At 35.9% G+C, this 12,241-nt stretch overlaps 1 protein-coding gene across 1 annotated transcript in view; it reads right to left on the bottom strand.

The window, feature by feature from the left end:
* The window catches only part of MYCBP2 (MYC binding protein 2), a 182,462-nt gene that overhangs the window by 63,595 nt on the left and 106,626 nt on the right, over positions 1 to 12,241 (bottom strand). The window contains exons 42-50 of the mRNA XM_061445258.1: positions 11,971 to 12,089; positions 8,992 to 9,079; positions 6,552 to 6,601; positions 5,146 to 5,318; positions 4,661 to 4,805; positions 3,716 to 3,928; positions 1,952 to 2,007; positions 1,443 to 1,558; positions 804 to 901 (exon numbers count right to left, since the gene is read on the bottom strand). Of these exons, the coding sequence (XP_061301242.1) occupies positions 804 to 901; positions 1,443 to 1,558; positions 1,952 to 2,007; positions 3,716 to 3,928; positions 4,661 to 4,805; positions 5,146 to 5,318; positions 6,552 to 6,601; positions 8,992 to 9,079; positions 11,971 to 12,089 (1,058 nt within the window). The remainder of the gene's footprint in view (positions 1 to 803; positions 902 to 1,442; positions 1,559 to 1,951; positions 2,008 to 3,715; positions 3,929 to 4,660; positions 4,806 to 5,145; positions 5,319 to 6,551; positions 6,602 to 8,991; positions 9,080 to 11,970; positions 12,090 to 12,241) is intronic.

Below are 12,241 nucleotides of genomic sequence, written 5' to 3'. Positions count from 1 at the left end.
TCATGTATTTCTTAGCCCCCTTTGCAGCTGTACCAAGATGGGGAATGATAACCTTATGGTATTTCAGAATTCCACATCTTTTAATACAGGTTTCTTCATTTGAAAAAGAATTTAATGACTCATTTAATATCCTTTCCTTTGTGTTTAAGAGGAAGTGGATGATGAGGATGATGAGTGAGAAGATGAGGTCCCTGCATCTGGGTATTTTCCTTATAGCACTGCCACAGCACCTTTTGGCTTTCCTCCATTATTTATGTCAACTTTAGTCCCCCAGGGTGGAATGACAAGATGAAATGGGGAAATCAAAAGCTACAGAAAGAGTAACTATTAAAAATAAAATAATGATGTTCTAAGAAAGGTACATATTACTAAAGAAGCTAATTTTGGATTTCATATTGACTCAAGAAGATCCTTATCAAAAAACAAAATCTTTGTAAAGCCCTTTATACAACTAATTTCATAGTACAGTATCAAAGAATTAATAATAGCACAGAATGCAGCCTGAGGCTTTTATAATAGTTGCACAATATTTGTGCGACAATCCAAGATTAAGGAAGTTTCTGTTGAGCTTCTAACGTTTTATTCATGGACAGACAGAAAGAAAATGGAATTAATAGCTTTCACTGTATCCAGTATATTCATTTCATTCCATTTAGTACATTAAAATGGTTTCAAATATCCTTAAGTCCTGCAGAACCATAACATGGAAAGCATGTTGTAAACAATAAAATCCCACCCCAATGTAACTTTCTGTTTGCGTTTGATTGTGGAGTTTGGGTTTTTTTTTTTTCAGTTCTCCAAACCTTGTTTGGCTGAGGCTCTGCTTTTGGTTTAATAAGTTGGGTTCCTGGAGGTATCATTCCTTTTGGAGGATCTTTTACTTTCACTTCTAGTCCAGCATCTATAAGCAAACAAAGACTAAGTTGAAAAAAAAAAAAACAAACAAAAAAAACCACAACCAAAACCAGATGGATATAACCTTGAGTAATAATCTTAAAAGGAATTCTCTCAGCAATCACTGTTAAAGCCAAACTACAAATTAATGGCCTCAGTAGACCTTTTTGGAGGGGAAATCTTTCCACAGCATGCTATAGTATCTCATAAAGTAATCTCTAGGACTAGCAAGACAACTGAAAGACTTTCAGCAGGGAAGAAACCCAAAGCATTTCAAAATTAGTGCAAATAATTGAGACCTAGGGTAGAGTCTCAGTTAAGACCACACTTTCTCAGTTTTCCACAGTAAAAGTGATATTATTTACTCCTGCATGGTCAGGAACAATTTCCCCTTTCCTTCAGTTCTTCTGGAGTTTTTTTGTTACTTGGGTGCTAAATTTTGCTACGAACTGTAATAAAAAGCCTTGTGAGCACAAAGACATACATTTATCAGTATACAAAGTGGATATAATATTGATTTATGCTTAAGCATAGTGAAAAATAAATACCTATTTCAATGCCATCTATAGTAACATGAATGGTATAGAGACCAACAGCTCCAGGAGTCCAGTTTGCACAGTATGTACCATCATTATTGACTCTGATCAACATGTTTTCACTGGGTCTAGACATAAACAGAACAACTGAAATGATTAAACAATTACTATCCTATTGGAAACCATCCGTCCAATGTACTACGCCCTTATTATTTATTATGAAGTTATAACTCTCTATGCCACATTTATTTACAGCAAATGATAAAAGAATACATTCAGAGAGAAGATAACACAAATAGTGAATCAACATTAGCACAATTAAGAATTAACAATTCTAAACAAAATCCCTAAATTTAAGAAAAAATATGTAAATTTTAAAAGAAAGAGAAAAGAAGCAATTTTTCTGCTTCTGCCCTTAAAACAAGTTTACCTGGCAATCAAGCCTTGTGAATCTGGGTGTAAGCAGAAGTAACGGCATTTTAATTAAGTCCCTATCAAAAAGGGGATTTTTTGATGTTTACCTCTTTGGTGTTGGTGAAGCAAAGCGCAGTTCTTCAAAAGAATAATTTTCATATGCCTATAAACAGATTAAATTCAACAAACATAAAATCAACAGTTACCAGTTATAGGACAGTCATAGATAAAAGAAAGCAGAGTATTTTCTCAAAGAACACAGTAATCTAACTTTAGACTCACCAGAAGCATTGGTCAGGGAACCAGAAACAAATTCCAAAGCACAGAAACACACACAAATATAATCGTAGAATAGTTAGGGTTGGAAAGGACCTTAAGATCATCTAGTTCCAACCTCCCTGCCATGGGCAGGGACACAGATATGAAAAAAGTACCTTCACTTTCTCTCTAAAACAGCCATTATTTAGATAATAAACATAAGTATTGCTAACTAAACCTTTGTTCACAGTGAAGTCCTTGAATCTATTCTCACCTCACACTTGTATAAAAAGCCTTTGAATGCAGGTAGAGAACTGGAGACCATGTGAGGATAAAGCAAAATACGTTGCAAGTCAAAAACTGCAAACCAGGCCAGTGGATTTATCAATGGAGTTTTCTTTCTACTGAAAGTGAAGAACATATTCATTCTATATTGAGGTGGTATTTCCATGGATTCCCACTACAAAAAAAGACCTGGTTCACTTGCACAGTTTCCTGTGGAATTAATCCACAGAAAAGCTCCACAAGAAGTAACTAATGGAGCAGTCCTAGAAATGCACAAAGTCCCTCAGCAACAATCTCTCTGGGCTGCAATGGTTATATGACTCCTGTGTTAAATTAAAAACAGGGGAAGAAGAGGTGTTTAAATGTTCAATAACATTTGAACATAGATGCAGCTTAGCCATTTTGGGTCTCTATACAACATGTCATAATTTACTGTCATGAAGTGAGAAGACAGAGTCTATAATCATATTTGGATGTTTACATCAAGTACTGATACAACATGCAGGCTGGTATGAAAAAGTTAGACATCTGCATTTTACACTAAAATGAATGTACTTGGTAATGCAGGGAGGGAAGTAGAAGAGAATGTTTACACTTTCTTGAATCAGTAAAGTTGTTAATAAGCTAATCAAATACAGTAGGTAACACATCTGCATTTCCCAAAATTTCAGACAGCCCTTAATTTAAGCAGCAAAATATCAGCTCTCTTGTGAATTAAAAAATAATGTTAAAGTTTTGGATGTAAAAGACTAACCTGAAAGGAACCTCTGGAAGATTCCCCAGGAACGTTAAATATAGAAGTTAACCACGTTTCAACAAGAAGAGAGAGCTGATCCATTTGGCAACAGCTGATTTCAACAGATGCTGTTTAAAATTTCATGCACTGATACAGAAATCATGACTTTTTTTTACTGTGCTGAGCTCTGATTTTTTCCCTATGTTTACCAGTATTAGTTTGTAACACAGATTCACTGCAACACTCCAACTCTATATGGATACATTGCTTTTACTTCCCCATTTCAATAGCTGTTTTCATTTCTCCTGAGTGGTTCAGACTAGTTTGTTAATCAGTACAATTCAAAATCAAAGACAACTTTTCTTTTTAAATGCTAATCCAGTTTATAACGGCTTTTAGAGTTCAGGCAATTGGCTCTTTTGATGCACCTAGTTTTCTGCTGAACTTAAATATAACCAAAGTAATTTGTAATTAATGTATTTTTAGATTGTGACCAAAAACAAATATACTTTTTCCCCCTCTTATTTGCATGCCTTTTCACACTTTGAATGCAGAATTTTATAGTTACATTGATGAAATGGCAGTAATTTACCTTCATCATTGTAATAGCAATATATCGAGCTTCTTTTACTATCATTGGCTCATAGGAAGAATCTAGCTTTGGTGAAGGAAGTCCTCCAAAGGTCATATCACTGCTAGGGGATGCAGCTGTTGCAGGACTCCCTGGTATCCGTTGTACCTTTTTAGCTTGCTCTTGTTGCAAAGATGTTTTTTTCTGAGAAACAGGAATAGCTTTGACTTCTACCTGCAGTAAGATATAGAATACAGAAGGTGATTCAGGGAGAAAACACACGCACATTGCTTTTTATATCTAATAATGTATAGTGATAAAGCGCTCAGGGACATCACTATAAATCCAGCTGTGTCAAAAACCAAACAATTTGCAAAGCCAAGCACAGCATCTCTGAACAATGTAAATATACATGAGAGAAGCACCCAACTGACTTGGCACATGACTAGTAAAGGGACAGGCGATGTGAGTTCTGCCAGCACCAGAGTATACCCTGGGAAGCAGCATGTAGTCTTGTTTGCTTAGTTAAGTTTTCCCACAACTGAAAATCCTATGGACTAGGAAAAGAGCCTTCCAAACGAGTACACAGATTTCAGAGTGTATCATCAGGACCTGCAAGATGTGGGTCAGCACTGGTGAGATTGGATCTTGTCTAGCTCTGCCACCCTAGTTTATCAGCACTGTACATTTATACTGTGCTCTTTAACATTATTTTAACTTTTTTTCCCCAGAGGTACCACAGACCTCCATTAGTGCAAGTAACATAGCCAGCTGTACACAGTTTGCTGAGGGAGAACAGACTACTTGCAAAATAATGTTGTGGACTTAAGAGGTAAGAAAGTCTGACTACACTGAATTTATGAATGCCATTTTCTGCCCTATACAAGAGTATTCTTTAAGTATCTTCAACAAATACTAAAAGATGGCACAATGAAGTATAATAGTTGTCAAGATTACAGTAATTACCTTCATATTAGGAACATGAACAACATCCCCATACTGGTCTTTTGTTTGTACGGTAATAACAGTTGGCCAACCACATCGAATGTCATCTTTATTCAAAATCAATGATGTTTTTTGAGGATCAGCATATGAATCTGGCTGAAGCCACCTACAGCAAAGAAAACCACCTAACATTAAAATCCCATATAGCCCCTCAAAAGGTAAATTCTTACTCTGTGCAAATTTCACTTCCAGCTAAGAGAAAAAGGTCTGAATACATAAACAAACACTTTTATCCAATATATTAATAGAAACAATTCAGCCAAATAGTTTTATTTAACTAGTATGTACTATAACTGTTAAAAGTTCGATAGCTGGTTTTACAGACATGCAACAGTGCATAGGTTTTAAAATTTAGCAGATAACGTAACATTTTCTACTTTGCTGCAAAACTTAAACAGTACAACAATGAAGCAATGGGTTTATTCATGTAGCACACAAACTTTTACCTTGCAAGTCGTCCACCACTTGATCCTGGTACACAAGCAATGAAATCCTCCAGAAATGACTGTTCATTGCTTTGTACCTGAAGTGGAAGATTTCCTTCGAGAGCTTCCAAAATGGTTGGGGAGTGAGACAGTGCCAAGCCCTTCCCAAGAATGCCGGAGTGAGATTTGCACACCTGTGTTTTTTTGCAGAGGTTGAGGTGGGAGTGACACGATGGAAACATAAAACAGTATCTTACATGTAGGCACCTTCCCATAATATGACACAATTACAGACACTCTGGGCACTGAAAACCATTCAAGGAGGAGAGGAGTGGATAAACTTTACCCCAGTGCAAGTTATAAAAGTCATCTCAGTCTATAAACCAGTAATTTATGTCAAAGGAGATTAAACAATCTTGAGTTAAGGGAGAATTTCTGGGGGAAACAAAAAGGTTATATGGACTTTCATCTTCAGAGTACCCTAAACTACTGAACTGTGACCAGAAGAATGAAGAAAGCCATTCTGAAAATGTGACCAATGAGCATGTTCCAAAGGAACACAAAAGGCCACAGATACAACTTACAGAGAGGCAGATCTCTTAAAGAAAGAATTTTTTTAATGAGACAAAGTAAAATAAATGCTTTCTTTGCAAGAAGGGAAGTAAGATGCAAAGATACAGGAAATACTGAACAGACAGGACTAAAACTGAAAATTCATTATTTCCATGCACACTCCTATCTCACAGTTTGAATTAGAAAACGGTGGGTCTAAGAGCAGACTGCTGAAAAAATACTTATCCAATGAACATCTGATTCTTCCTAGACAGTTTCTGGTTACTATTCTGTCATCTAAGGCCTCTGCAACAGTGTCATGCAGTAGCACTGATAACAGCGTTCCAACAAGTACTGTGACAACTGAATTTCAAAACAGTTGCCCTGAAGGTAATAAAGGAGAGAATGTGAAAACTCCTTTTCACTGTTCATCATCAGCTAGGGACTACCGACAGGGAGTTACTGACTAGCATAGGCTCCCATTACAACAAATAAAATACGAACAAAACCAGAACTGAAATCATATAATCTGGCAACTTGCTAAATGTTACCACTCAACTGAGGAAGTGATTTTATTTCTCCAGTTGCAAGACATGTAAAAGATTAATTTTGGGAACATTTAAAAATTTCCTGAATAGTGCGACTTCAGCCAAACAGGCACATTTTGAAATATACTTGGTAATATAACTTTCTATGTAATAATTGATACATTTTTCTCTAAGTGAAGTTATTCTAAAAAAAGATTGAATGTAAATACTAGACTTCTGTAAGACTTTCTTAAACTGTTTTATAAAAAGGTGGATTCCCTCCTATTATATAAACCTTAAAAGAGATTTCCTTAAGAATGTTGGAATGGATAAAAAGCTGCAGTATACCTGTAAGGCAGCCTCTTCAAGTATCTCAAGATCATCTTCAAATTCATTACCTGCTGTAAAAATATAAGTATCTATTTTTCATAACAATAACACTGACACTTATTTACATATTATATAATGTTAAATTCAACTCTGGTTAGTGAAACCTTTTATATTGCAAAATTTAAACTTGCGTGAAGATGTGTAATATTGTTTATAAAGCAACTGAAAGATGAGTATTTTCAAGTAATACAGTAAACATGCAGTACTGTGTAGTTCAGTGCACAAGCAAATAAACAATTGTTGTTTGCCCAGAACAACAATATACGTTACACAAACCAAAAAATTGGCACTTATCTCCAACACAATATGTATGGCAAATCTTTCGATATGACTAGCAACTTTCAGAAAAAGATTCTGGTAGGTCAAGATAGTTTCTGGGAAGCAATACCAACTGCTCCCTTTGACAAGCTTACCTTAGTATTTGAAAACCTGAAAACTCTGCACAATTTTGCTAATTATGATTTCTCCTTAAAACATAAAAATTAAATACATTCTATTATACAATAATTCGTTCTCACAGATGCAACTTGAAATTCCGATTCCGGGGTGACCAGAATTGCCAAACACGGTCTCTTAACAAAAAAGTAAACCAGATAAGGTTACCCTATTTCTACTCTCTCTCAAAAGCATATCAGGAAATTCTAATAGGCAGAAGAGAGAAAGAGAAAGGAGCGTAATCAAGTCCTAGGGCACTTTAAAAATTCAAAGAAATAGAGATATAGAATAACTCTGCTCTCAGAAGTAACTTCTACCAAATTTGAAATGCTAGTAATTACTTGCTAGTAATAATGTTAAATATATTTCCACATTGCTGTTCAAGTTCCATCTTTGACACAGATCAGATCTCTTTTGGAAAGCAGCATCCTAAATTTAAAAATCAACAGAACTGGCAAGGATGAAGTGTGACTTTCTGAAAAACCAACAACTGTTGTGAAAAAGCAGCTACCACTGTTGCCTAGAATTAATCTTATATTTATTCACAGGGTCTAGTGGTCATGTAGATTAATTTTATAGATGAAACAATATGTATGTATGTCATTGGCACTGTAATATTATCAGCGACACTAAGAGAACTTCGCTGAAGTCCTTGAGTTGGTGTAAATGGTCAGATGAATCAATTACATCAGTACTCCAGAAACTATTTGCAGGCCAATGCACCTATGTTTCCTCTTCTGCAGAGCTTACACAACCACTTTTATATATGGCTGAGACTTGAGGAAACTTGACTGCATATTTTATTTCAGATTCCTTTCATCTGAAAGCATACAAAGCCAATCTATGTACCACCTACATTCAGAATTAGGACAAAAAAACCAAAACGCTTTAGAGAGAAGTGTGATGTTATTAGGAATCCTGGGAAATTAAGATAGAACCTTTTTCATTTTTAGTAACAGAAGTATAAATGGATGCTAGGTCAGTCAACAAAACTAGGGAGTTAATGCGGCTGTTTGGAGGATAAGAGAAGAGGGCACTATTAAAAGTATAGAATTGCCTTATATTTTTGAGAGAGAAATACAGATCTACCAGTGCAACTGAGGTGCCTATTTATGATATAAAGAAATTTGCACATTCAAATACACAAGCAAAATACGAAGTAGAAAAAATAAATTACTAATTCGGTTTTGTGGTTGTAACTGGACACTGATCAATGCCTTCCAGCTCATTAATACACACTTCAGTCTCATAAATATTTGAGCTCTTGTTTGTGCTCCTAAATTAAAATGATCAAAAAGATCCTATTATGTAAGTGTTTTTCCTATACACTAATGTCAATTAGGAGGAATGCTATTACACATGGCAGCACCAGTAGGAGGACTTCTAATTCATCTTCATATCCATTAGTTTTCATAAACTCGTATTTTTTCTTACATTTTAAATTGCATTTGGGTTACTGCAAGCTTATTTGCTGCATCTGCTGTAGAAGTGTGTGGGTTTTTTTGTAATTGTAAAAAATACCCCTACAGCAGCAATATTTTGGGCTATAAGGTCAATGGTCACTTTCAATTTTTAAACTAGTAATTTTAAATCTTGCAATTCAATGCTGCAGGTATTTTACATTCAGAAAGGTGTGGAATGCAGGGAGAAAAACCAGTGAAAGAGAAATACAGATAAGATATCTGCACATTTGTGAAGTGCCACGAGGAAGCTGTAAGACATAGCTCGTACACTGATACACTACCTGTGGATGGGGGGAGTTGGTTCAGATTTAAATGACTAAGTTTCCCTCCTCCCCATACACACTTGAAGGGAACACCACTTTACTATCTTGTTCGCTTAATTCAGTTTTAAGAATTAATTTCATATGATTATCTCTAACTAAAAGCAACATTAAGTCTTAGAGGTGGTATTCAGAAAACCCAGAGTAATGATGAAATAGCAAAGTATGTTGAGTACTTACCAATAGGAAGTGCTAGATCTTTCTTCATCAAAGCTGCTGCACACGATCCTCCTAAATTTGCCAATTCCTTCTCCAGCTGAATAATACCCTTCAAATTGAAACAAATTTGAAAACAAAAAGTGTCACAGAGAATAGGACAATGAATACATTTCCTTGACACTACTTTACCCTAACAGAGAGGGTATGTGTTCCAGTTTGAAGTTTCTCAGCAGTATACTGTCATATTTTGCTATGACATGGGCCAGAGTACCAAAGTTTTTTAACATTAAAGAGAAAGGAAACTTCCTAATACAAAAAAAGTGCTACTCATACATTTTAAGATTGCAAAGCAATGCCTCTTCTAAGCTGTACCACACAGGCTCACATTCCCATCTTGTTTAAATGTAGCACTGTTCAAAACCTTTTTTCCTTTCTCCTTTTTCCTCTTCCCTCTCTCTAGTTGGAGAGGCAAGGATGGAAAAAGAGTCCATAATTTCTCTTTCTCCATTATATATCCTGGTAATACCCTTGACGGTTTCTCCCTTCTATTTGCACTGAAAAGTTAATTCTTCCTATTGATGCTGCTGTTGTAGGGAATGAGAAGACTCCCTCCCACCCACCAGATTGTCACTGAAAACACATGAGAGCCTCTCCATCAGGAATACCATCAGACCATGCACATGATTGTCAAATACCTGGAGGGATGGAGGCTGGGTGCAAGGAAGGGGTGCACTTAAATGGCAAGGGAGGTTCTAGCTAGTTTTTACACCATGAAGAAATGTATCTGATATTTTTCCTTCAACTTGTCCCAGCTACATGCAGGCACAACCCCCTTAACTTTGCTCACAAAAAGGTGCTGACACTAACACCAATTTGAAATTTTAAAGGAATCTGTGGGTGGATCAGCACACACCTCTGACAGATGCCTCTCCTGGAGGAAAAACAAAAACCAAACCCCAAACCAAAAAACACTACCAAAAACAGTGGGGGATATAGGAAACCTCTCTATGACAGATTTTCTAGGCAGACTTACAGAAACTGGCAATATGTATAGTAGATAAAAATACTCTTCTTTTGGAAAGAGCCTTCAAAATCAGTAACCCTAGACTTGCCCTGTAACCTCCAAGATCCCAATCACACTGAAAAGTCTCCAAAACGCACTTTAAGCTAAACCCTTGGTAAACTGCACTTTTAGGACTTAAAACAGCAGGTGCTGAAATAGCAAGCAAGTAAAGATGTGAAATGTGGATCAACCCACCAGAGGTCCCTGCTGTATGAACACCCCTTATGAAGAAGGCAGATTTTACATATATTTTACATACATTATGACCAGCAAAAAGCCTTCCTTTTCACTCAAAGCATAAATCTAAAATTTGTGCAAAAATCCTAGGTTTCAATGAAGTTTAATAGCCCAACTACACCCAATTCCTTCATGCACTAGCTCGCAGTGTGACACCTTTCATTTTTGCAGAGACTTCCCTAACAACGAATGTCGTTCAATATACTATAGTTTGGTAATGGTACCAAAATTCTTTGGAAAGAGAGAGAAACAGATGTGGAAAAATAATCCCACTGCCTTGAATTAGGTCTTACTGATTCCTTTTATCTAGAGAAAACGCAATGGTCATCAGAACATACTCTTCTTTTTCTACTAGTGATAACACTTCCAAAAATTATCATCACATAGTTCCCAAAAGAATGAGAAACTCGTGTTGTGTACCCAGTTACTTAAGGCTTTAGCGCTGAGACGCAACGTAGCTTTTCTATTTATAAAACTTTTAAATTAAGAGTTTTTGGGCCATAAAAAGGTATGCTTGAAAACAATTACAACTTTTCTTTAGTTGGTATAGGTAACTAACGTACTGGCTTGCATATTTTAGCACTGAGTGTGAAAAACACGCCAGCATCTTAGTTTGTAAATGGCTTAAAAAAATTAATGACATATATGATTCTGCAACCTTTTTGCCTGCTTAAGCAAGAATTATTATTACTCACACACAGACTAGTTAGATTATTTATAGGATTTGATAATCTGATTTGGTACAAGCAAGGGAGACTGTTGTGGTTTAAGCCCAGCTTGTAATTCAGAACCACGCAGCTGCTTGCTCACTCCCCCTCGGCCTTCACAGCTAATGATCTTGCAGTATGTTTTACTATCTGAATACTACGAAATTCTTCAGAATTTCATGTTTTGAAAACCTGAAGACATGATTTAGCTTGAGAAGAATCCAGGAATAAGATGAGGTAAATCTTCTGTGAGGCCTGCGGTGTAAGCACTTCACAAGGTCTGCAATGGGCTCAAAGACTCCTAAGGTAAGGGAGGGGCTATTTTTCCAGCATTATTATAAAGCCTTTTATCATTAATCTCTTAAAATAACCCAAAATGATTAACTGGCCTAAGAATATGAAAAAAATTTATCTTCCCTTTGCAACAAGGCAACAGTGGTGGAAATGACACATGTCCTTAAAGGCAAGATGAGGTGACCACTGCACAAAATCTCAAGTAGCCTAAATGAGGCCAGCATCTCCAGGGAGTCTGAGAGCTCTGGTACGAGTGAACATGGAAAAATAATGCAAGTTTGTCATCCCACGATTGGCAGTGACAGCAAAATACTAATCACTGTGTATCTGAAAATCCCAATCCTTTGGATTTCTGATGGAAGATAAGGTCAAAATTCTAGGAAATTTCATATCCCATTGACATGCTATTTATTTGCAGACTGTCAGTTATTAAAAAACCAAACAAAAAGCCATTCCAATAATATTCAGATTAAAACATTCCAAACGTCTGTAACAAAACAAACCAAAAAATCCTTAAAAACTTGTACAAAATTAATTTAGAACCATTCTGCTAATGTTATTTAGTCAGAAGTGGAAATACAAATATTAAAAAAACACAAAAACCAAAACAAAACAAACCCCAAACCAAACAAAAAAACCTAGCCTTACAGAAGAGAATTAATAGGTGCAGCAACTGTAGCCATTGCCCTCTTTACTTACCTCATCAGATCCTGGACTAAATTCATATCCAATTGCATAACATTTGAAACCATAAAAACAAGCCTTTTCATCTTTCACATAGTCTGATGCAGTCTCCAGAGAAAAAAGAGCTTCATTTCCTTATAAGGAGGAAAAGGATACATAAAATAAATACATAAACATTTGACACTTTTCCTCTTTTTGTATGTTTCTTCCATAGGATCATATATGAAACCTAGGCTTTATAACATGTAAAGTAAAACCATGAATAATTAGCAGATTAACACTTCAA

The sequence above is a fragment of the Pezoporus flaviventris genome, unplaced genomic scaffold (assembly GCF_033815535.1).
Source record: "Pezoporus flaviventris isolate CSIRO_AGI_PZ_B2104156 unplaced genomic scaffold, CSIRO_AGI_Pfla_v1 ptg000003l, whole genome shotgun sequence".
NCBI lineage: Eukaryota > Metazoa > Chordata > Aves > Psittaciformes > Psittacidae > Pezoporus > Pezoporus flaviventris.
This window is presented reverse-complemented; position numbering and strand designations above follow the sequence as displayed.